Below are 27,165 nucleotides of genomic sequence, written 5' to 3'. Positions count from 1 at the left end.
GACCCAACCCAGGGCTTTCAGCAACATGGACTTTACCTACCTACATTTTCAGCTCAGAGCAGGGTTTTCTTCAGCCATAAAATGATATGTTCTTGACAATTATAAATATATACATATTAGTATTCAGTGTACACCCCAAGCATCTCCCTGCAGCCAAGTTTACCATCTTATATAAAATTTTAAATGCCTCAGAAAACACTTAGAAATGTCACTTTTACCAAAAGTCACATGTAGTGAAGTAAGCTGTAACAACTGAGAGGACCCAGGACACAAAAGAACACTACACTACTGCATGCATGGTTCTATTTTTGCCAAGTCTCTGTACAAGCAAGGCTTCAGGAGTCAGGCAGTGAGCCTTCTTAGAGAGCAAGGAGAAGCTCAAATGGCACAGTAGTTTTCTTAAGTTCCCATGATGCTTCCTTCTTATTCTGACCACTGATTAGGTTATGATTTGGCTTATATTTCTTCTGCAACAGTGCTGCAATCTGATAAAAAACTAAACTACTAGCCCAAAAAAAAAAGAAAAAAAGGAGGGGGGGGGGAGAAGACCAACACTGTAGAAAATTAAAAGACAATTGTAAAAAGATAACGCTGTTAAACGTAAAGAAAACAGAAACCCAACCATCTGGGGTTAAGGAACAAAGGTGTCACAGTTCATGTCTGTCATGTGACAACCCAGAAGAATCCAAGGGGAAGAGCTGCATTATAGCTGTCAGCCCAGGGTTGAAAAGGAGGTCATTCCAACAGGATGCAGAAGCAGGCCTGAGGCAATGTTATAAATGAAACAAACCCCAAGGGACATTCTACAATCCATCACAAATGCCTTTCATAATTCACAACTTCACAAAGGTGATAGCATTCTCTGTTCCCCAAATCATGACTGTCTTAGAAAGTCAAACTCTTGAGTCTGTGGGCAAAATAAATTGCTGACATTTTTATAATTGGGATAGTTAACAATTCTGACTGGTTGGCTTCACAGTGGCAAAGCCACAATAATCAGATAACCCTTGGTTAACAGACGAAGGCTTATATCCATCAACACTAAGCCTGTCTCTCCCCCCAGTTTTCTTTCTCTTCCATGCCACCAGCTCCTTTCCCCAAAGTTCACTCAGGTTCCAGTGCCAAGGCTGAATCACTAATGTAGTTCAGGGAGAGTATACAAGGAAAAAGCAGGCTTTTATAAAGAGTGCATTGTTTGTTTCTGAAACAGAGGGATTCCTAATCCACTTCTCAAATGAGGATATTCTTCAATAGGGTTTCTTACTAAGATGAAAGAATAAAATGGAACAAAATCCAACTCACCAATACCTGATGTCAGCACCATCTAGAACTACAGACCAATTAAACTAGCTTCACTGATTTGTTAGTTTGTATCACTGAACAAAACTTCTTATTTCTACCTATAAGTCAGCAAAAAGTCTTTGATTCTTGTAAGGAGAAAGTAGTTAACAGCTTTAGATATAGCACCATTTAACAATGGCCAAAAAACAACCAGCCATCCAAATTTTTATTCCCACTTACATAATATGTAGTGAGATAGTCCTTCTGTGGCACGGACCACGCCCATTGGGGGGTGGAGCCACAGGCGGAAGTGACCTGTGGAAGGAGGTCAGAGAGAGAGAGCTGGAAAAAGCTCTCTTGCTGACTCGGACAGGAGAGCATCAGGTGGAATTCCCTGGTGTTCATCTGTCTAGGTTGTAAGTTATTTCTCCCTGAATAAACGTCTATTTGGCCTATTTGTTTATCCTGATCCTTATTTAACCGTAATAATAATAGATCAAGTAGCATAAAATAAAATCTGTAAAAGTCTTTAAACTTTTTCTTGTTATATTACTGTTACATCAAGTTAGCCTAAACAAGAGCTATGTGACTTAAGTAGCTTTAAGAGTTCTGCCACAGGTCCCCTCACTTCACGTGGACCTTTATCCAAATGTTACCATCCTTGCAGAAGGGCAGAAAGATTCTAAGAGTCAGGGTCAGGGAGAACTTGATCAAAACAGTGTCTTGGGGACACGACAGGACCACTGTACTCATGCACGTACAACTACTGTGTTGGTCAGGAAAACAGTGGGATGTGGCTCATGATCTGCTTGCAACAAGCTGAGAAGCTACCGACAGCTGATGGCTTCTGAGGGAAGGAGACTTGGTGTTCTTTAAGGGTGTGGCCCTGGTAATCAACCATGCTCTAGTAGATGGCCCCACATATGTTAGTGGACGGGTAACACAAATCAGACTTGGTGGATATTAAAAGAGGATATGAAGTTGGGAGGAAGCAAGGAGATCAGTAGTGAATTTGAAAGAATTAGGGGGAGAGTCAGGGTGAATCTGATCAAAATGATTATAAGAATTCATGAAATTCTAAAAGAATAAAAATATTCTACTAAAACAATGTCACCATCCAAAATAACCTGGTTTCATGCCAACCCATACTGCGATCCAGATCAAGTATCATGTCACAAGATGGAAAAAACTAGTCATCAACTTCATAAACAACCTCAAACTACTTACTTCTACTTCTCTGTGTTTCAGTTTCTTAAACTGTAAACAAGGGCACTGACAGCAATACAGTGTGCAACTCTAAATGCTGACCTTAATCATCTGAATGAAATAACTGGTCATTTGGGAGTCACTGACGGCTTGGAAGCAGGAAAGAATATAACATTACTCCAGAATTTCTCTCCTAATCAAAGTTTACCACCTGTATTCTATTCTCTCAAGTTTTCAGTAAATCACCAACTCACTAACTTTAGAGAAAGATAAATGTTATGTTCCTCTCGTTTCTCAGTGAGCTATTTAAACCTCAGTGGAACTTTCCATGCTTAAAGCTAAAAGGTATACTAATGGTTACTTCCACATGTTGCTGGTAGACAATGGACATTTCTACAGACATCTTTCCTATACTTCTCCAATAAAACCACAGAAAAACTGCTATAATCTTATCAAACACTGTTTCTAGCTGACTCCACACTGTTCCCTGAATTTTAAGACTCAGAAAACACAAATGTTCTCTGAACCTTAACAGTTAATCAAGCACAAAAACTGGGACATTTTTAATAGAGAGGAACTGGAAGCATTGGTACACCACATTTCTCAGAGTCTGTCCAATTTACAGTAAGGCCCACTGCCAATTCATTCTAACAGCTCTTATGGTGGATCCAAGTCTTTTTAAACTTGAAGGAAGAAAAAAGGTTAGACATGGGATTTAGGGATCAGAATGAGACCTGGTTCCAGAATAAAGACTCAACATTTTCTAGGCCCCAGAAGCAAGGATAAGTAAGTACACTAGGGCTGGCTCAGTAGATGAGAGGCTGCTGCAGAAGCATGAGGACCTAAATTCAAATATCCAGAAGCCACACGAAAAAAGATGGAGGGAGGCAATGAAACAGGAGGACTGCTCCAAGTTCAGGAAGAGACCCTTTCTTGAGTGAAGCAGGTGGAGAGTGTGACAGACATCCATCACCTTCTTCTGGTCTACACATGCAGATGTAAACACAACTGCACAGACATATAGAACCACCCCAAATAAATAAATGAATTGTTGCCTGACCCAATGCAACTGAATCTATACTCAAATATACAGAATCTATACTTAAAAGACTAAGCTTTCACCGAGCAACATATGTCAGTTGGCAGGGAGATCGAAAGCTCAAGTTGAACCACATAGACACAGTGAGTTGGAGACCAGTCTGGACTACACAATACCCTGACTCAAATAAAAAAAAAAAAAAAACAAACAAAACCAAAAAACAACTAAGCTTTCTAAGCCTTAAAAGGAACACAGCAGAACATACTGAACATTAAGACTGACTGCCCTCTGCTGGTCAAGAAGCAGAACTTTTGAAGCTATGTCTTACCCTAAGTTCATTTTATCCTTCACAGTTGTAGCATGGCACAAGCAGTCCAACATGTCTATCCCTGCCCAAGAATCTTGTCATTCCTAAGTATACTTAAAAAGAGACTTACGTGGCATTGAACCACACACAAGATCTGAACTTTCATTGCAGTTCTGAAATTATGTCGGCTACAAAGGAAATACAAAGGAAATAACACTCATCTTTACGTCAGGCCCCACTGTCCAGTTTTCTAACAAAGCTTCCGAATAAGTGTATCACTCACATCCCACATTCAACATACTCTGAATCATTATTCCTTCCCTTCTTCCTCTCTATTTTATTTCAAAGAGTATACATGTATGTACATAAAATGCCCAACCCAGAGACCTAGATGAGCCCCTCAGCCTTTCCTTCCACTACCATCTACCTACACTCTTACCAATCCTAATCGCTTCATTCAACTTTCACTTTTATTACCTACTACTTGAAAAATGAGTTTTTAAACAGTCTATCTCTTGTATTACTATTGCTTATACTGCAGTGTGAATCAATGTTCTAAACAATAACCTGGCAATATGGTTATCCTGCTTAAAATGTGCCAATGACTAAAATTATACAGGACCAAATTCAAATACACAAACATAGGGTCTGTGTGTGTGCATACACATACATACATACATACATACATACATACATATGAGAGAGAGAATCATTTACAATCACAATAAAGCCAGTCTTGTCTCTCATTTCTATATTCCTGTTGCAAACTACCAAACATGGAAGAAAAACTCTCTCTCTAATGCAGCCAGTTAATAACAAACAGTATGCTTTCTTCCTGGAATGGCATTCTCCAGGCCAGCTATCCTATCCTCAAGTCCCAACACTGAAATGTTTAAGGTTTCAAGCCAGGCAGCATGTTTCCCCAATGCCAATAATCACCAACCTGCCCAGCCCCAGACTTACTGCATTCCCATGCACTTTCCTGGTGATCTAAGACTTTTAAGTCTGCAGTGCAGTTATCTCTAACCCATCACTCTCTGAACTGAAGAGGATGTCATGACCTACAAAGATTTTTACAGTCACTGAAAAAGGATATGACCAGTGCATGTAGGTTGACCCCCCCCACCTCCACATCCCGTGCAGGGTCCAGTATCACAAAATAATGTAACTGGTACAAATGAACAATGAAATCGAGCCAACAACAGTCTTTGGCCCTTCTGAGTCAAAATGGTGCTGCTAGTCTCAGCATTAAGCCCAACAAATCTGGAAGAAAAATGTAAAGTTATTAGATGGTATAGTTATAAATTATTGTCCAGTCCTCTAAAAAGGTGTTTTATTTTTAATCTATCTACTCTCACTAAGTTATCATCAGATGGCATTTATTCAAAACAATGGTCCTTTTAAAGACCTCCCCCCCATTTTCAAAATATTGAGAAGGTACTTCAGCTGGCCAAGTAATAAAACACTGAAGTATATCGAATGTCTAGTTTCTTGAGTTCTATATATATTTTGGAGATCAGCCCTCTGTCTTATGTAGGTTTCATGAAGACCCTTTCCCATTCTATACGCTGTCTTTTTGTCTTATTGACAGTATCCTTTAACTTATAGAAGCTTTTCAGTTTCATGAGGTCCCATTTATTAATTATTGATCTTAATGTCTGTGCTTCTGTTACAGCAGCCTACAGAATGGAAAAGGATCTTCACTAACCAATCCCACATCTGAGAGAGGGCTGATCTCCAAAATACATAGTACTCAAAACATAGGTAACAAAATACTAAGTAACCCAATTGAAAAATGGGGTACAGAGCTAAACAGAGAATTCTCAATAGAAAAATCTCAAATGGCCAAGAATCACTTATAGAAATGTTCAACATCCTTAACCGCCAAGGAAATGCAAATCAAAATGACTCTGAGATCCCATCTTACCTGTCAGAATGGCTAAGTTAAAAAACTCAAATGACAGCTCATGCTGGAGAGTATATGAAGCAAAGGGAATATTCCTCCACTGCTGGTGGGAGTGCAACTTGTATAGCCACTTTGGACAACGATATGTTGGTTTCACGCAAAAGTGGGAATCAATCTACCTCAAGATCCAGAATGGCTTTGGGAAGCCATTCCTCCTTCTGGATTTCCTCATCCAGCCTTAATAGAAGAGGAGGAACCTAGTCTCATTGCAACTTGATATACCTTGGCTGGCTGATAGCCATATGAGGCCCACAATTATCTGAAGAGAAACAGTAGGAGTGGTAGATGTGGGAGAGGTAGAGAGAAGGGGAGATGGAGAGGAAAGGAAACTTTGGTTGGAATGTACAAACAAAAGTAAACAAACAAACAAAACCCTACATCAAATGTCCAAATAGCAGCCAACTCTGAAAGACATAACTTGACTGCCTCCTGTGGCCAAGTATAAAAATACAATTAAGGGCTGTCCTAAAAAGTACCTGCCAAGTCACCAGAAAACTGATGTAAACTATGTCTAGATCTGTTTTACATTTTGTTAAAAGTTTTTCAAAGGACTGACAGTGAAGGAACTCTAGTTTCATACTTGGAGAGCCATGAAGGAAATTGTGTTGAACAACTAAAGGTCTGAATGCATTAACAGTAGCTTCATTTATAAGTTTGTGAATTATACTTGGTGAGCTGCATACAGGACAGAATATGCTCCTAGAAAAATAAATCTGGACTGACAGGAAAACAGAGAGCACTAGCAGTGGTGCTTTTCCATATATTCTTCATAGGCTACAGGGCTAAGCAATAGCACACAGTACAGAGGAAAGGCAAAGGCAGCAACAGCACAAAGGACAGAAAGCATATGGGTGGTGGCTCACAAGGCTCCTACATAAAATGAATGATACTACCTCAAGGTTGGGAACAGTCAAAGATACATATTGTGCACTTAAACAGATACGGACTCCACTAAAAAGACAAAAAAAAAAAAAAAAAAAAAAAAAAAAAAAACCAGGTACAACAAAAAGGTAAAAAGACAAAAGATACACAATGAATTTTGATAAATAGTAACATACAGGAGAAATAAAAAAAAAGGTCAATTGATATGGTATTCTTAAAGACCAACTATAAACAAAGATACAGTTAAGTTTAGAAGTTTGTGTGTAGAAAAGACAAACCAAAAATATTTGGCATGAGAAAGCTATCTTAGCTATAAAATAGTAAAGGAAGCAGGCTTCCACACAAAAAGAATATTTCTAGAAATGATGATCATTTCATTATGACAAAAGGACAATTATATATATATATAAAGACATAATATATTGTGCCTACAAACAAGTCATCTTATAATAAAAGCAAAACAGGTAGGCTTATAATCACAGTAGCTTACACCACCTTCTCTCAAAACTTCATGGAATAAGCACCTCTAGCCCCAAATAAACTAGTTAGAAAACAGACGATTACAGACACTCTACTGATAATGTTCCCAGCTAATCATTCAAACTGACCAACACCAATAAACAAGCTTCAACAAATTTAAAAGGGCACAGTAAGGACATCTGTATGAAAAAATTCAACCCACACCTAACACCAGACAAGAAAATGGCAAGACAGATAAAAGATCTAAAAGGAAAAAAGTTAAAACCATAAAGATTCTAAGAGGGGGAAAAAAAAAAAAAAAAAAAAAAAAAAACCAATAACATAGTAAAGTTTTACAAACTTGGAGCAAATCTTTTTACTTTAATATAATTGTCCTCCCTTCTTCCAAGACAACAACAAAAACACATTGCTCAAAGTATTAGGAAGTAGTACAGTTAGATGAAAATCACTTAGAGCTCTTTGGAAAGTTAAGCATATGACTTTTCTATGCTCCAATAGTTTACCTAAGAGAAATAAGAGCATATCCATAAAATTACTTTTACAAGCAAGATCATAGCCACTTTATCTGCACTGTGCAAAATCTGTAAACCAACCAATTATTCAATGAATAAGCAAACTAGTTTTCATACATTCTACAGCTGCTCTGCACTAACAGGACTATAATACTACAAGGGTCAGCATAAATAAACCTCAAAAACATTGTGCTGAATCAAACTACTCAGACACAAAAAAAGGAGGTCATTATTTCGTAATTTTCAATTATTCAAAACTCTAAAGCAGGCAAAACTAAGGTACAGCAATAGACATTAAGGCATTGGCAGTTCAAGGGCTGGTAGTTCATACTATTTTTGCAGAGCATCTGAGTTCAGTTCCCAGCAACCACTTTAGGTGGTTAAAACTGTCTGAAATTCCAGCTCCAGATGATACCTTCTTCTGTCCTTGGATGCACTCCCCTATAAGTGTACACACACACACACACACACACACACACACACAAAAAAAAAAAATTAAATCTGAAGAAAAGAAAGAAATTAAAACAGTGATTGCAATGGAGTTTGAGTTAAAAAGAAAGTATGATTAAACTTTCAGGAAGGTCATAAAAACTGTTTTATCTTGAGTTTAAGAAATAATTATAATAAAACCCAGCACATTTTTTTTTCTGTATATAAATTACATCTCAAATTTAATAATCAAGTTCAGTTGATTCTTTTAAACTTATACTAAGATTTCAAAGGCAACCTGCAAGATGTGCCCAGTAACTCAGCTGTATAGTATGGTACATTTGGTATAAAAGTCTGAGAAGTTGGCGTTGCTAGAATTTTACATTCACAAAAACCCCATGTTTATTACAACATCTGAACAGGAAACTTATAAACTAAAAAAAAAAAAAAATATCTGGATGATGCTATAAAATCCTAGAGTGTAGACAGGGACAGTAGCTCAGTTGACAGAAAGTTTGCCTAGCACGAACAAAACTCTGGGTTTGATCCCCTAGCACTGCAAAAAACTGGGTGTGGTGGTAGACACCTGTAATCTCAACCCTTAAGAGGTGGAAGGACCCAAAAATTCTGGAACATCCTCTAATATATGGCAAGTTGGAGGCCAGCCTAAGCTACATGAGACCTGTCTTTAAAAACAAAACAAACAAAAACAATCCTAGAATATGGTGGTTAACTCCAACTATTATTGAGGAACCTAACTACCTACCCACAGAATTCTGGGTAGCTTTCAGTGGGTGGACCTGACCACTCACATTGCTACCAAATTCTAATAACATGTTTGAAGGGAGTCACAGCAACACAGTGAGAAAATAACACTCAAAGTTGAGTCAAAATGACATTCCACACATCTCTAAACATACCACAGAAGGTACTGCCATTAGTTGAGTCTATTCTAAGCTAATACTCTAATCAAAAGCACATGCAAGCAGCATTAAAAAAAAAAAATCCAATTAGTAGACATATTCTATCTCACCATTCTAATTCTAAAATTGAGTACTCACCCAGCATGCCTGTTTAATCTCTAATAAAAAATATGTAATTGTATTTGCTATGTCTAAGATTGATAGACTCAAGCAAATAAGGAATATTGGTTTTATTGACATTTCTAAATAGAGAAATAAAATAAACACATAAAAATACCATTAGAAATTATAAAAGGAGCTTTTAATTGGTCTAGATTTAAAAAAAAAACAAACAAAATGCTAAGGAAAATGCTAAGCGATCAGAGAGGAGCAAACCACAGCATACCTAACCTCCTAAGCATCTCAGCAGAGAAAGAGAGTGATTTCCTGTTTCTCCCTGCTTATATCCTGTTTCTGTCCAACTTTGTCACTTCCTGTCTGTCTGTAGAGACCTCCAGACATCAACGGTTAGCTAGTGGCAGGCTCCATTCTCTGACATCTCCCCCCACCCACAGGCTTTATTTGTTTAAGAAAGATATCACCACAAGAAATCAAATTACTTTGTGAAATAATATATCTAGAAAACTTTCTGAAGGACCCATGTACTTGTAGCACTGGCTCAAACACATAAGCACATATATGGTATTGCCAGAGTCCTCCATGGCAGTACATGGTAAACAACTAAAACCTCCTTGAATAAGAGTCTAAACTAAATCAGGAATAAATTACCTTCTCTGTGGTCCCTAGTTGGGTACTACAGCTTCAGGTGTGAGAGCATGCCCAGAAATCATATAGTTGGCAGAGCTGTCCTGACCCTCACCAGCTGCAGCACTCATGAGAGTGGACCCTATGCCATGTCTGCACAACACAATAGAGCTGGCCCTGAAGGTGTTAGGATGGGAGATCTAACCCTGAGCACATGAAAGCAGGAGGAGAACTGGCCCCGCCCCTTGGTCACCATTGCATGGGGTGAACTCACCACAACAAGGCAAGAATGCTTACCCTAGCTGTGAGATAAAGGGAAAGCTAGAGGGCTGACTAACCCTGCAACTACCCAGGCCCAGAACCAGGGTTATGGGTTGGCCCACCCCCATATCCACCCCATCTATGATCTGCAGGAGCCCCTGAACAGACTGGCCCAGCAGACCAAAAGCTGCAGGATCTCCACAACACAGGACCAAGAGGAGTCCCAGTGAGGGTCCAGCATTGATAGTGTAGCAGAAATGAGAGGTCTCAAACCAGACCAATGACTCTGCAATGATCACTTGCAAGTAAAGACATATGAATAAAAGGGTTTGCCGAATGACTTACTGTGTCACTACAGCTTCCATGATGAGATTGGTTTTTTTTTTCTTCTCTTTTTTTCCATTTTTTCTCTTAAATTTTATTTATTTGGGGGGGGGTATAAGGGCAGAGGGTGGATATGAAGGGATAGGGAAATGAATGGAATGGAAATGTATGATGTGAAAGACACAAAGAGTAAGGAAAAAGGATGAATTTACTGTTCATAAATCAAGTATCAAGATCCTCCTCAAAGTAAAAACTTGTAGGTACTGCAAAGTCCAAACAAATTATAATGTAAAAGTAGGAATTCTAATGTCACAAAGTTACTCTACAAGCATATCTAAAGTAGATTTACTGCTTTTTATGAAAATCTTTTTTCTTTCTTTCTTTTTTTTTTTTTTTTGTCCTGGTAACATTAATTAAAAACCGGAACATCTAATTTGGGCAAATAGTACAGGGAACTTAGCTGTCATTTTAATTAAGGGGAGCCACACTAGTAATCTTCTGACAATAAATGCTATTTGTTATTAATTAGCACTTACCTGTCATTTTGGAAAGCTCTCTAAAACCTGACTAATACTTATTACAGATAATCCTATTAACAAGGAGTTTACGCGTTTTAAAATCACTAAATGTGAGCCAAGTAGCTGCACAAGAGTATGAAACAAAGCATGAAGAAATACTCCCAACAATACAGTAAGTGAGAAGGCTACAACATAAGAATAGTATTAGTCTAAATTACAGAAAAAGTATGCATATAAGAAGATAGAAACCACATTTCAAGAAATGCTTCTGGGATCCTGAAATCTCACAGAAACAATTTTAAAGCTATGCAATTTAAAGCAAGCAACTTTCTCAGCATAAACTTACCATTAAGCTAACTTTAATGAACACACTTTCAAAGAAAAAATTTCAATGTAAGTTCTTTAATGTGACATATAAACACCACGTGCTCTCAGGAGAAGCTTACCCAGAACATTTAAGGCAGCAATAGAGTGCTAACAATGAAGGAAGTACTCAAGTGTAGAAAGGATCCTAAAGGCTCAAAGACCATTCCAAGATGTGTCACACTGATATTCAGTTAATCATAAACATCTCTTGGTCCACCGCTAAAGAGGAACATAACACTTTCACCATTTGTCTGTGTCCATGTCACAGTACTGAGTTAAAAGTCAGAAAATGCCAGAACACCAATCCAGCATTGCTTCAAAACAAGAAGGCTAGCTTTCAAAGGATCACTTCCAGGAAAATGGGAGCTGTGTTCTGCTCTTCTCAACCCTGTCCCTAACCCACATCTCCCTTCTGAGACAATCTGGCAGTCCCAGGCCACTCGAGTTTTAAAATTATGATTTTTTTCATTTAGTCACTTATTGGGGAGAGGGGTATGCTCAGGTGCTCCTGTGTAGGCCAGAGGCAAAATTGCAGGAATAGGCTTTCTCCTTCCATCATGTGGATCCAGGGAATTAAATTCGGGTTATCAGATTTAACTATAGGCACAGTTACCTATTAAGCCATCTCCTTGGCTTCAATGAACATTCATTTTTACTATCAATTTTATTTCTGAAATTTGAAAGGATAAAAATCAAAACCATAGCCAAAAATATACAAAAGGGATCACACATTACACTAGAAACTAAACATATTTAACAACACAGAGAGGAGTAAATTATACAATAGATGTATAAAGTAGCACTTAATGACTTGGGAAGTGTATAGATTAGATCATTAAATTAAAAAGTAGGCTACCAACGACAACAGAAAATGAATTTTGTTAAGTCACAGCAGAAGCTGAGAGTAGTAGTATAAATATGCCTATAGCGTTCAGTAGATGAAGGCAGGAAGACCAGAAGCCTAAGGCTACTACACTTACACAACAGATTCAAGGCCTGGACTACATGATAACCTGTTTCAAAAACAAAACAAAACACCCAACTAGAAGAATAGGGATAACTCTTAATTTCTCATAATAAAACGTTTCTTGGAAAAGGTAAAACTTTTAACTTTAAGCATTAAAATGAAATAGGAAAGAATGCTAAAAACAAAGAAGCAATCTAAGAATTTAAAAGGTATATGGCAAGAAAAGGAAAGTGCTCTGGGAAGAGTAAGAATGAATGGCTTTTGGGGGACAATACAGGATTTAGCACGAGTCACTAACAAGAAAGGGTCTGGCTTTGGAGTCTCTGGTGACACCATAGAAGAAAACAGGCGCAGAGAAGGGCAATCCCCACTTTTTATTACAGAAGGAGCACGTTTTCTTTGTGATGGTGATGGCTAGATTTTTGTTTGTTTGTTTGTTTGTTTAACCTTAGAAAGGGCATTTTAATGTAATTCAATCCCTGAGAAATTCACCAAGAATTTTGGTGGATTTAATATTAATCATATATGTACCTTTCCAAAAATGTCTACAGGAGCTGTTACTTCTTGCTTACCAGATAAGTCAACATGGTATCCATGTGCTGGCTGGCATGTGTGTTCAGGCCAGCCTTACACATAAGGCTTCAGGTAACCCTGAGAATAGATGAGACTAATGAAGGCATATTGCTGACCTGGCTGCAAAAACAACACAATTTTTTGGCAGTCTTTACTTAGAGGTATGAAGGAAAGAAGGATGTGCCAGATAAGTCCCTGTGTGTTAAAAGCCAGGGGCTGCACTCACTCATTTTCTTCTCCAACAAAATCACAAGTAGGACAACTATAATTCAAATGACTCGAGGATTAAAGGTATGACAGTCTGATGACTCAGTGGGCACCATGACTGCATATCTCAGGCCTCTGATTGGGCTCTGCAATCCCTCCCTCCAGGAGAGTTAAGCATATTAGTAATTAGTTGTTAACTCTAGTGGCCTCCAATTGTTTTTCTTCACTTCCGTGGCCCAGTGAACCAGTATGGAAATCTGAAAGCTATTGAACTTACCCATTAAAACTATGCATTCCAGCAATGTGCAAATGTGCACTGGACCAAAGCCGAAATTGCAGACACTAGTGGAATACAACAGCACTTTAAGTCTTCTAGATTTCATGTAAGGTTCAGAACCAATGCCTAACAATTCCTTTAAAATCCAATTATTTCCTTCTCTGATGCACATTTACCCTTGCATATGGTTTCAAGTCCAGAGGAAAAGATTAGGAGATTAAAGTGTAAATTTCTAGCTGTGTAGCATGATCTGTCCTCAAGAAGAACTAGGTTTCCCTTTATTTAAAGTTCTTCAGGTTGCCAGGTGGTGGCGGTGCATGCCTTTAATCCCAGTGCTTTTGAGATAGAGGCAAGTGGATCTCTGAGTTCAAGGCTAACCTGATCTACAGAGTGGGACAGCCAGAACTGTTATATAGAGAAACCCTGTCTTGACTCCCACATCTCAAAAAAAAAAAAAAAAAAAAAAAAAAGTCTGCAGGTCTGTGAACTGGTTTATGTCTGTGGGTTGACTGACTTTACCAAATTAATCCAAGTAATACTTTTTTGGTCACCAGATCTAGAAGACTCTTGTTTATAAAAGAAGATTTAATCGGCCATTTATTACTTTCATACCTGTGAATTCCCAGAATCTCTGTAGCTCAAACTATAGTGACTACAGTATTGGCTTTGCTGGCCATTAAAAATACTATATTCATCTGTATTTAGCAATTTAGAGCCACTATTGGCTTCTATACCTGGAGTCCATTATTACCAATAAGTTCAAGGAACCTAGTCTTGACAGTGTAAACTCCTATCATCATTATTAGCCTAAAGCAAAGAGACAGAACTTTTCAAGGATGTTAAGCTTTCCATCAAGTACACATTCTTGATGGAAATTATGATTTTAATTAAAGAGTGTTCTCAAGAGAACCAACAAGTTATCCTCTGACCTCCACATGCATGTCATAGGCATGCTCGTGGGTACATAAAGTATCCTCTAGATCTACCCATAAGACAAGTGATCAATTCTAACATGAGAAATCCCCCTTCAGCATCTTAATCTCTCCAGGCTCTGTAAAGAACAACTTATAATATACAAATATTACAAGTTACTTACAATTATTCCATTCCCTATTCTGTTTTGAACAGTACTGACCACCTATACATTTAGTTTTAAGTCAACCAACCAAAAACTTGCTCAAGCCACTCCTAGCCCACTGACATAAACCTTCTGTCAGAAGTCACTGCTTTGTAAGCTTCTTTCAATGAATTTAGCCTGATCCAACCTACAGATTCCTTCTACTCTGACCCCACCATTTCAGATCTATTCTCATACTATCTCTTGGGCAGGCAAACAACTATGTCTTAGAATGGCCAGGGCCAGTTCTAAGGAAGATCAGTTAACCTTTACAAGACAACCACCCTAAGAGAAGCCAAAACAGACTCCTTGGGAGAATAACCTCTTTCACAAAGGGCTAGAAGGATTGGTTTAAATGCTATAAAGCACCTAGGTAGTCAAGGTACCTGGTTAATAGGAATCTACTTACATTCCCATCCCAAGGTTAACACTTTCCCCCAAAGTGTTAAATGTTAACACTACACAGGTGGAAATTCAATTTGAGTTGTAACTCAAATCCTTGTAGACTTTGGATTTGGTTACAAGAAATCTGTGCCTTTGGCTACAAAAGATAAAAGTGTCTTTTAGGGCAACCAAGGGCTTTAACTTTTTTGCAGTTTCTGAGCTCAGAATTTAATACCTTTCTTCTTTAAGTCCTGCATTACACTTTAAAGAGAACAATCTATGACATTATTCTTGTTTTTATTAGTGCAGACTTGGCTCTCTACAAACCTTGATTCCTTTTTTGTAATGTGCAAAGTGTAAATGTACCTTGTTTGCCACTGAATATCATCTGTGTCTCTGCTGTCGAATTAGACCAGAGAACCAATTTTATAAAATCCAGAATGAACTCAAGGACTTATCCTGAAAGTTCTACTCCTTTACAGCTATTATGGCACATATTTCTGACTAGTACTTGGTAAAAGAACATTAACTATGATACAGGTAGTACCTCATAGCCCATGCTAAGCACAAGCTATATAAGAAAAGGAATTCTGGGAAGCACAGTAAGAATTTAGCAATAAATACAATGTCAGCATATCATCTTCACTTTTTTGCTTCTTAAATATTTTTGGAGTATACTGACTTTAAAATACATAACTCTACTGAAGACAGATAGTTATGGTTATAGTTTTCCTTAATTAGAATTAAAAATAAGTTACATATAGGACTTTAGATTCACAAAGATAAAATAGATGATGGAATATGTTCTTAAATCTTGCTAAATGTTAATGGACTAAACATTGTTACTTGATAACTGTTGGGTTACACATTTTGCTATGTTAGGGTTAAAAATCCTTCTTTTTATTTAGACAGAAAAGAGGAGATGATGGGAGATGTCATTCTGTAAATATGTTTCTCATACTGGTTAATGAATAAATAAAGCACTGTTGGCCAATAGGAAAGCAAGATAGGCGGGACTAGGAGACGAGGAGGAGAGAGGAAGAGTGAGGAGGAGTCAAGATGGAAGACTGAGAGAAGAGAACAGGACAACCGGCCCACGCTCTCCGGTAAGATAAGACCACGTGGAGATTAACAGAAATGGGTTAATACTTAAGACAGAGCTAGCCAATAAGAAACAAGTACCTGGCCAACAGCATTATATCAAATACAGAGTCTCGGTGTGTTAATTGGGGCTGGCGCGGCAGTGGGCAGAAAATCCTTACTCCTTACACTCTACTACTCATTGCTTATATCTTCAAAGAATTTTGTGTGTACATGCATATCCATGTAAATGCACACATGTATGTGCAAGCAGAGAAGGTCAGAGGACTGTTTCTGGGTGTCAGTTCTAGCCTTGTACCTTGGGGAGGCAGGGTCTCTGCTGGAAACCAGCAGTCTGCTGACCCTGCCCCTGATAATAGGGGGGACACACATGGCTATGGCATCGCCTACTTCACCCATTACAGGGCTGCGTAAGGACTCAGTTTCCCTGTAAAAGAAAGTGCATCCCCCTCTTCCTCTCACGCTCTTCCCCTCTTCCTCTCGCTCTTCCCCCCCCCTCCTGCTTTTGGTTGGCCACCAGCTACCCCCGCCTTCCTCTCCACCAATAAACTCCAAGTGGGCACACTGAGTGTTTGTGTTTCATGGGCAATACTTGTAACAAAAGAACAAACTTAGGGCTATTAATGGGACTTCAAATAATTTTCTCTTTTTCATAAGAATAAAAAATTGATTTTTTTTTTATTCTGGTCAAGGCTGTAACTTAGTGGTAGAGTAACTGCCTAGCATACACTAAGCCCTGGGTTCAATTGCTGGGGGTGGGAGTAATTAACTCATTAAACATTTTAAAATAGCAAGCACTCAAAACTATGAAATCAATGTTAATTACTTTATTCAGCTATCTAAGGGGTCAGGAACTAATAAAACTAAAGAAAACTTATCCAACCTATATAATACATTTTATTACTTTTGTATTACTTTAAGCCTGATTTATGGGTAACTTTTAATTTTTCTTCAAACAGGCTCAGTTTACTTCTTATGTATAAAGAACTGTATGCTTGCCCCTTTAAGACAGTGGTGAGTCAGGCCATGCTTCCCTGCAGGCTCTTCCTAACAGAGAATTGAGAAAACTCTCTGTCCTATGTCCAAACAGCAGTCCCTGACTTACATTACCAACCAGACCCTGGATCTTCCATGCTCCTGTTCACATTCTCTATATTGACCCAAATCATGTGATGTACATTTTCCTGCCAGATCCCACAAAACTTTTATTAAAAAGTCCAATGCTCCCCTCCTCCCCCATCCCTATTTTCTCTTACTCTTGCTCTTTATGAAACTCCTCTCCAGGCTTTCAAAAGAAGGTGCTGTTTCCATTTAAGACCCTCATGTATTGTGCCATTTACTGTTTAATGCTTCAATTTCCACCTTGAAGCCCCATCACAGCCTGGAGGCCCTTTCTCCAAATAAACCTCATTCCTGAAAGAAATCGTGTATTAGCTTTCCCTTTCTCTGGACTGACTGCTGTTGTTTTATCATTATTTCTTTATTATTATATTTAACATATAACAGATGCAAAATAAAATTCTGTTAAAACCTGGTGTATCTCTGTATTTTTAATTTAAAAATACAGTAGAGTTTAATAAGATCATCTCATTGTCCATAGGACTAGAGGTGTTTAGTAGAGTAGAACTACATGACTTGTATTTTTTGGAGCCCAGATATGGGTACCCAAAAATGCTAAAGCAAACATGTAGAAAGGATTCTTAAATATGATTCATTTACAGCATCATCATTCATTTATCCTTACTTTTCTTCATTCATAACCTTTTGAAAATCCTCTTCCTCCTAACCAAGCTATCACTCCCAAACAAACTACTCTAAAATAACTTGAAATAAGTCAGAGTTAGATGGAAAATAAGCTACTACAATCACTAATATGAATAGGACCCTAAGTTTTATTCTAAAATGTTCTGAACACCTACAACAGAATGTGCAGCATTTTTGCATTTTAATACCGACAGTTTGTACAGTGACCTCCCAACCCCCCCCCCCAACATGGTATGTTGCCATCTTGGACTTTACTAGCCTTTGCCACAGCTAGTAAAGGGAGAAAAGGAGTATCATGAATCCCTAATCTGGAATCCAGTTACTACATCCTCTCACAGGTGGAACACCTTAAAAAATACTAGATTATACAAGTGTAAGGTCAATAGAAAGCTTGGCTTCATGATGCAGCTTCTAAGAGAAGGTCACCACCCATGATGAGGTAGAACTTTGACATGATGCAGCTGTTTCAGGATTCTGTAAGTAACTCCTCGCCTGTGTGTGTAAGCATGCCCACTGAACTCAACTGGTTTCAACAAGCTAACTTTGGCGCACTATAATTTGGTCTGTCATTGGTACCATCTTAGAGTGGACAGATACTTGTGTCTCTCTAGGAAAATTAAGTCAACACAGACAAATCACATAAACTGACTTCCACATTGGGATATAAAAGGCACATTCATTTCTTATCGAAGGCCTGAAGACATAAATATATAATGAAGGAAAGACATGTAAAAATATATTGGGGCTGGTGAGATGGCCCCGTGGTTCAAGATACCTGCCTTGCAAACACAGAGACATAAATTCATTCACAGAACCTGTACAAAGGTGGAAGGAAAGGACCAACTCTATAAATCTCCTCTGTCCTCCACGGGCATGCTGTGTCATGTGCACATGCATATACATACATACTAAGTAAAATTTAAAACTAAATCTTACAAGAAATCAGGATTTAATATCTCTAACCTTTGCTACAAAGTCAAATGAGATCAAAGTGAGGGCCTAGAGCACTGGTTGTCAACCTGTGTCATAACCCTTGGGGTCTAATGATACTTTCACAGGGGTTGCATGTCAAATATCCTGCATATCAGATATTTGCCTTACAATGCATAACAGTAGCAAAAGTACAGCTATGAAGTAGCATGAAAATAATTGTATAGTTGGGGGTCACCACAACATGAGGTACACTGTATTAAAGGGTTGCAGCCTCAGGAAGGTTGAGAACCAATGAGCTAGAGTTTAATGGTATTCTATTATGATGACAAAGAAAATATTAAGCACTTACCTGATAGTAGAATTTATAAAAAGTAATCCATAAAGCATGACAAAGCAAGCACTATACCATTTCAACCTACTGGTTGAGGGAATAATTGAGGGATGAGGCTTAAAGGACTTCTCCAAATTTAAAAGTTTACCAGAGTAAAGAATCAAGCTCAGAGCCAGGCATTAGTGGCACACACCTGTAATCCCTGCCACTTGGGAGGCAGAACCAGGCGGATCTTTGTGAGTTCAAGGCCAGCCTGTCTACAGAGCGAGTTCCAGGACAACCTCCAAAGCCACAGAGAAACCCTGTCTCAAAAAACCAAAAAACAAAACAAAAACAGAATCAAGCTCAGACCTGCGCATGTACTTATTTATGACCCCATGTGCTGTGCTGCAATGAGTTCTCCCCAGGAAAGACTGTAACAATTTGTTATATAATGTCCTCAGGATAGGACAGTTGGTCCAGGAGCTTGTAAATCATTATTGAATGAGTTACAGTATTAAACACAGCTACTAGCTAGGCAGAAAATTTATATTATTCTTGACACAAAAGGGAAAAGTAAAGTAAGAAGGCCTGTTCACAGTCATATATTTAATGAAATATCATGCCCCATCTTGGTATTTTTACAGATTTAGGGACACATGAGCAAAATACACAGGGTAATGGGTTGTCTAATACTAGGAAAGTAGAAAATAATTTCTCTGATGAACTAGCTTTATCATATGTTTAAATATATTAGGATATGAACCACTGAGGACATTATGTTGTCAAATAAGCCAGTAGTAAAAGGAGGAATACTATCTAATTCCACTATGCATAGTCAAATTTACAGAAGCAGAATGGAGTGAGGTTTACAAGGGACTTAAGGAATGGAGAGATGGGGAACTGTTAAACCAGTATAGTGTTTTAATCTTATGAGATATAAAAGTATTTGAGATCTTTCAATAATGTGAATATGTTTAATACTAATTACCTATACATTTAAAATGGTTCAGATGGTATTTTAAAAAGGTTTCAGGAATAAAATATTAATAGATATACAGGAACCAAGATGTATCTCATTTACAGACTATGTGAGGCTCTCAATGTAATCCATAGAACTAACAATAACAACAAACTAAGATATATATCAGAAGAATAGTCTTCTTGTATTGCTGAATAGTCAGTAGCCACAAGTGAATATTAAAATTCATGGTCATATAAAAGTTGAGGATTTCCTCCCTTATGCTAGCTAGTTTCATTTCAGAACTAAACAACAAATGTAACAGACATTTTTACTCAGAGCAAATTCTACTAGGACAGGTTCACAGTGTGTATAAATAATCCTAATACAAATGAATTCAATTCAAAATGATATGTGATAAAAGTGGCATTTCAAATCACTAAGTTAAAAATCATTGAATACAGTGTGGACTAGTTATTGGCACCAAGTAGATAAAACTAAATGCACATTAACAACCTTCCCCACCCTTATGACAACCTTGCTATGTAAGCAAGGCTGGCTGTGAACTCCTGGCTCCATTGAGACTATAGGTAGGTACCATTACCATAGCTAATTGACATTTCAACTCTTACTTAGAGATTTTAGAATAAACTTAAACCAAATTTATCCTTTTTTGAGAGGAAAGAGTCATGAAGTCTCACGGTTTCAGGGAGATCACTTCATCAGAAGAGGAAAACATAGTAGAGCAGAGAAGTTTACTATACTGAGCCACAAAGAAACACTGGATCACTGTGGAAGGCAGTATGAGAAAAAGCTAGAAAAATTAAAAAAATATATAGACCTAAATAAAAAGTACAATGTGAAAATAATAAAAGTATTAGCATGTAATTCTAGTTAAGAAAGGGCTTTCACAGTCAGAATGGCTATTATCCTTGAGTTTAGAAGCTGAGACAGAAGGACCAAAGTTCAAGGCTAGCCTGGGTTACACAGTAAAAACCTGTTTAAAAATAAAACAAAAAGAAACAAAACAGATACCGATTTCTAAAGAGAATATAAACCAAAAAGACAATAATGGAAGCCTGATTTTAAAAAAATCAAAGCTTCCAAATGTATAGCAAAGCAAAGCAAAGAAACAAGTACATTTAAGATGAATAAAGACAAGAAAATCAGAAAAGAAAATGAGAGGAAAGGTTTCATATTTCTTTAATTAATTGTAAAGCATAATTCAGTGTGGGGGGGAATTGGTGACAAGTGATGAGAATTAAGTCTAGTTATTTCTTATTTACACTATTAGGAATTAACACAACTCAACAAATAGTATTTATTAATAAAATGCTAAAGATTCTTGCATTGACTTTAAAACAACGCAAGGGATAAAACCTTAACTGAGAGAGTGGGCAGACATAAAAGCAACACGGTGGGCAAAATTGACAGGTGACAGAGCAGAAAGAGGCAGACAGTAAGAAAGAGACAGGGTCCATATGCTGTTCTTCCTACCTTTGTGTATGCCTGAATTTTCCTACTTCACTTTTTCCAGATGTGGGTATTTCCAGAATACTACTTACATAACAATTTAAGTAAAAGGAAATCCTAAGAGGCAATGAAAGCAAAGGCCTGAAAATGACCTGAGTATTTATTGGAAAAGTAGTTGAATAAACTATGATTCATTTAAATGCAGTACTGTCACGTATCCATGCTAAAAATAAATTTCAAGATGTGGTGGTGCATATTTGTAATCCTTTCATTCCTAAGGAGAAATGGGAGGTGAAGATAGGCTTACCACCTGGAAGTTTGCAGGCCAGATAACATGCAGTAAACAATATAGCAACAAAAACAAGCAAGACTCTGCTTTGAGAAAGTGGAAAATAAGAATTCAGTCCTGTCAGCTATTCCCTAATCTACATATGTGTATTCTGGCAAAAACCTATTCACATACACAATCATGCACAAAGTAATTAAAAATTTTTAAATGGTATTTAGGAAAGAATAAGAGAACAAATGAACCATAGAAACACATTTTGTGCTCAGGTGTAAGAGGGCAGATGCAGTCTTAGTAGTGAGATAGGTTTAGACACATAAAAGGGAGATTATATAAAAATTTTTAAGAGGCCTAGAGCAATGGATCAGCCCTGAAGAGTATACACTGTTCTTGCAGAAGAACCAAGTTCAATTTTTAGTGTCCATGTCAGATGGTGCAAAACCACCTATAACGCAAGCCCCAGGGGAGCTGACACCCTCTGTCCACTACCATCATCTATATTCACAGGCATCAACACACATACATGCACATGTCAAAAAATAAATATTTGCAAATATCAGAATTAGAGATTTTTAAAATTGAAAATGGTGGCATTCAGTATACCTGGAGAAAGTGACTTCAAAAGAGAACAGAATGTGTAACAAAAACAAACTGAAAAAGCATACATGTTTTTAAAAACTGGCAAAATTAAAAAATTTAAATTTAAAAATAAAATTGGCAAAGAAGAATTTCAAGAACAGTTTAGTAGAGTATAGAGCAGAATAGACTATTCCCATGCCTTGCATCCTTTGTTTTCTTTTTGGCTTATTTTCTGTACATTAAAAAAAGTAAATAACAAACACTCTTTCGGTACCTCGTTTGCTGCTTCTAGTGGTCTCTTCTTCCGTGGTCCAATAGCTGCAAGAGCTGTGAGATTAGCATCTCTGTATTGGATCTGGGCGAGCTCCAACTGCTGCAACTAGAAGATGGAGGAAAAAAAAAGTCCTTGTTTACACAGATGCTCAGGGAGAAAGAATAAAATATATTTTCACTCCTTTGCAGCCAAGGGCACATCCCTGATGTCTTGACTGCACTAACACCTAGTTCCTAATCTTTACAAAGAAAAGACAGCTCAGGGAAGAGGAAGTGCAGACAGAAGAAGAAAAGGAAATCAGAATAGTGCTTGTGTACCCTCAGAGCACAGTTCTACTATGTCATATGACTTACAAATTATTCTCTTAACCTTCACAAACACACTGAAAGGGTAATTCACTGACTCTCACACAGAAAAAAGTTGCACAGGGAGGGTCTCAGAGATTAATGCAACTTCATAGAAATCACCGAATGAAGAGGTAGAACCAATAATCAGAGTTTATTACCACTACAAATATTTATTCTGTTTTTATCCTCATGGGTTTATTCTGTATTTGTCTTCATGATAAAAATCTTGAGTGATGTAGCTTAGTCTGGAATGGCCAAAACTACAAGGTACAAGTTTTTAATACTTGGGAAACAGTACAGAAGGTAACCATAAATGAGGTTTCATCAAAGTGGTTATATGTGAAAATGGTTATGTATTTTTTATAAAGACAAAGTAAAACTAAAATACCACTGCATAAGTCCTTCAGCTTTTCTCGAAGAGGAAAAATGTTCAGTTCTCATGAAAATCTTACTGATATGTGAGGCAAAAATGTTGCTGAGACAGAATGACAGTCACACTCCAACAGGATCAAGACAGTCCACTCAGAAAAACTTACACTGGGAATACTCTTTAGGAAAAACAACAAAAAAGAACAAATACAAACCAAAATAAAAGAAGGTGAGGATGAGAACATAGGGCTATCTATGAGGAATGGAACACCATTAGCTCAAACACAAAATCAGCTCTCACCTTCATCTTAGACATCCTAGCTTCCAGAGCTGTGAAAAATAAAATTCTGATGAAAATATCCTTTTCACTATGGCAGCATGAATGTCTAGACAACAATTAATCAAAGTAAGTAAACTAAGAATTATATTCTATTTGCTCCAAAAATTACAGGACAGAAATCCTTTTTGAGCTGTAGGCCTTCTTATAAATTGTTAGATAAGGGTTTTCAGAAATTGTAAGCTCTTTTGTTGCTGCTGGCCTTTTTAATAAAAACTATAGTCAAGGGTCTCATGCTGCCACAAACCATAACTTCTATGTACCCCCCCCAAAATTATTTTACTTAATCTACCCTACAGCACAAATCAAAGTATATTTTAAAGACCTTCCCTATAGAGATATGGTATCTTAAAGATAGTCATATCAAATAAGGACTTCTTCCCACCCCTGCAAGAAAGATTTTTAAACTGAATATGTAAGTAACTTCCTTAACACATAATGTTTTAGAAAATTTTCCAAAAAAAAACCCCAAAAAAAAAACAAAAAACAAGTTAACAAAAATACCTAGAAAATGGCCATAGTTTTAGTTGCTTCTATAGTTTATAACACTTTCTCAGAAACAATAAGAGTTTAGCACAAAGCAAATACAAAAAAAAAAAAAAAACAAAACAAAAAACCAAACAACAACAACAACAACAACAAAAACAGACAAAACTAAAACAAGAGAAAGTTCTGGGCATTAATATAGTTATGGTATAACTGTAGTTGAAGTTGATGACAACATAAAACTCAGAAAAAAATTCAAGAGGATTGCAAGATTATCAATGCAGAAAAGCTAAATTACCTATAAAAACAGAAACAACAATAATCACACACACACACACACACACACACGTAAAACAAAACCACAAACAAAATCTCCTTAATTCTAATGAATGCATTCAGCAAAACTGCAAGATGCAAAGTTCCCACAAACAATAATCATCATCTACTCAAGTATCAGTAGAAACAGACACACTAAAATGAAACACTGGGGAATAAATCAATTATTTATAGCCATCTCTGGCAGAGCACCCATCAAGTATTGTGAGGTCCTGGCTTTAATCCCTAGAACCCAACTCCCCTATCTTATACACAAAAGGATTTTCTGCAAATTGATTCAAGGATCTAACATAATTCCAGTAAGTATTCCTGATGAATAGGGACAAACTGATTTTAAGGTTTATATGGGGGATAGAGTTAATTCAGGAGAGGGCACTTGCTTAGCATACCTGGAAACTACTCAGCACTGCAAAAGTAAAGGCATCTATGGTAATCACCAGGGCTACACGTAATAAATAGAACCCTGGGAGATCCCTTGGAAAGTGGGTGCTATGTAAACGGCCACAAAGGATCAGAAAGTTTGTCAAAGACTTTGGGCATCTGCCTTCCAACCCATCCACCCACACTTTTAAAATAAAGGACTTCTTTTCCATTACATACAAAATCTGTCCTTACTACCTGAATGTTTAACATTATATACATTCAAGAAATGGAGGAGTAAGTGGACATCCATGTATAAAATAAATTTTAAAAACATTCAATCTGGACCTGAACTTCAAATGTCATACAAAAATTAACTCAAGGGACAAAAAGCATAAACTTAGTTTGAAGTCTAGCAAAGACTTCTTAAGATGTGGCATATCTATCCATAAAAGCACTGACAAACTGATCTTCATCAAAATTAAATTCTTCTAATCTGTGACAGACTTAAGAAAAAGAAATGCTAGTTTTATGTCAACTTGAGGCAAGCTGGAATCACTTAATCCCCCACCAGACTGGCCTGTGGTATACTTCTTTAACTGATGATTGATGTGGAGGGCCCAACTCACTGTGGATGGTGCCACCCCTGGGCTGCTGGTCCTGGGTGCTGTAACAAAGCTGGCTGAGCAAGCCATGAAGAGCAAGTCAGTATGTAATGACCCTCCACAGCCTCTGCTTCAGTTCCTACATCCAGTTTCCTGACTTGAGCTCCTACCTCAAACTCCCTTCATGACGGACTGTGATTGGGATATATACACTTAAACACTTTCCTCCCCAAGTTACTGCTTTTGGCCATGGTCATAATAACAGCAATAAAAACTAACTGTGACAGTGAGTTCAAGGCCAACCTGACCTGAAGGATGTTGAGTTCTAAGAAAGCCAGAGCTACATAGAGAGACCCCCACCTCAAACAAACAAACAAAAAAAAAAAAAAAAAAAAAAAACAAACAAACCACAGACAGACAGACACACACAAACACACGCACACATGCACGGAGGGAGGGCAGAAAGGGAGAGAGCAGTGAGAATATTACTAAGATGGTATGGATTTTGAAGGCATGAAGGGGTCATGGAGAATACCTAAGGCTTATAAAGCTTGACACTATGTGGCAGGGCTAGAGTTCCTTAAGAGCAGCTATTTGGGCTTCTTCTGTTGAGAATTCTCTGTTTAGCTTTGTACCCCATTTTTCAATTGGGTTATTTTGTATTTTGATGTCTAGTTGCTTGAGTTCTTTATATATTTTGGAGATAAGACATCTGTCAGATGTGGGATTGGTGAAGAACTTTTCCCATTCTGTAAGTTGTTGTTTTGTCTTATTGATAGTGTCCTTTGCCTTACAAAAAGCTTTTTACTTTCAGGATGTCCCACTTATTGATTGTTGCTTTCAATGTCTATGTTACTGGTGTTATATTTAGGGACTGGTCTCCTGTGCAAATGTGTTCAAGGCCATTTCCCACTTTCTCTTCTATCAGGTTCAGTGTAGCTGGATTTATGCTGAGGTCCTTGATATACTTGGATTTGAGTTTTGTGCATGGCAATAGATATAGCTCTATTTGCGAACTTCTGCATGTTGACATTCAGTTATGACAGTATCATTTGTTAAAGATGTTTTCCTTTTTCCATTGTACCATTTTGGCTTCTTTGTCAAAAATCAGGTGTTCATAGGTGTGTGGATTCATGTCAGAATCTTCAATTCTATCCCATTCCATTGGTTCACCTGTCTGTTTTCATGCCAATACCAAGTTGTTTTTATTACTATAGCTCTATGGTAGAATTTAAAGTCAGTGATGGTTGACGCCTTTTTGATCATAGAAGATTTATAGGGAAAAAAATGGTTTGGGAGAGAACTGTGTTTTTCTTTTAACCTTGCTAGAAAAAAAAAAAAAAAAAAAAGCTAAACAGATTCAAAGGAACAGAAAGAAAGAAAAAACAAGCAGGCTTTCTATCAATCCTTTTCAGTAAAAGAAACCACACCCTATCCCACAGTATCATTTGAAGACTGTTGTCTACCTTTTGACTTAATGGAATAAACAAAATAACAAAAATATTAAACAAAGAAAACCACCTCTTTCAAAGAGGAAGAAAAAAATTAAAAGAAACTAAGTACCTATGTTTATAAAGCAACAACACACATAGTAAGATAATTAACTTTCTAAGCAATACTTTCCAAAATGAGAATCAATTAAAAGAAAGCGATACAAGCATCCAATCAGTCCTTAATTAAAGAAAGAAGATACCCCGGATTCAGAGCAAAGACAAGTGACAGAGCTATCATCAATCTAGGTTTGCTTAAAAACATTGTTAGATATGATTCTCAAGTTAACATTGTTAGATAAATATTCAGTGGAAGGAAATTATAATAAGGAGCATTTTGTTTAAAGACTGTCTCTAACACTTTAATGCCCTTCCTTTCTTGCCCTAATCT

The 27,165-nt window shown here is 37.3% G+C and overlaps 1 protein-coding gene across 1 annotated transcript in view; it reads right to left on the bottom strand.

Moving 5' to 3' along the window:
• The window catches only part of Taf4b (TATA-box binding protein associated factor 4b), a 103,777-nt gene that overhangs the window by 9,796 nt on the left and 66,816 nt on the right, over window positions 1–27,165 (bottom strand). Inside the window, exon 14 of the mRNA XM_051202077.1 lies at window positions 22,445–22,549. Coding sequence (XP_051058034.1) covers window positions 22,445–22,549 — 105 coding nt within the window. The remainder of the gene's footprint in view (window positions 1–22,444; window positions 22,550–27,165) is intronic.

This window comes from Phodopus roborovskii, unplaced genomic scaffold (assembly GCF_943737965.1).
Source record: "Phodopus roborovskii unplaced genomic scaffold, PHOROB, whole genome shotgun sequence".
NCBI classification, from domain to species: domain Eukaryota; kingdom Metazoa; phylum Chordata; class Mammalia; order Rodentia; family Cricetidae; genus Phodopus; species Phodopus roborovskii.
Note: the sequence above shows the minus strand (reverse complement) of the source record. Positions and strands in the feature narration are given on the sequence as shown.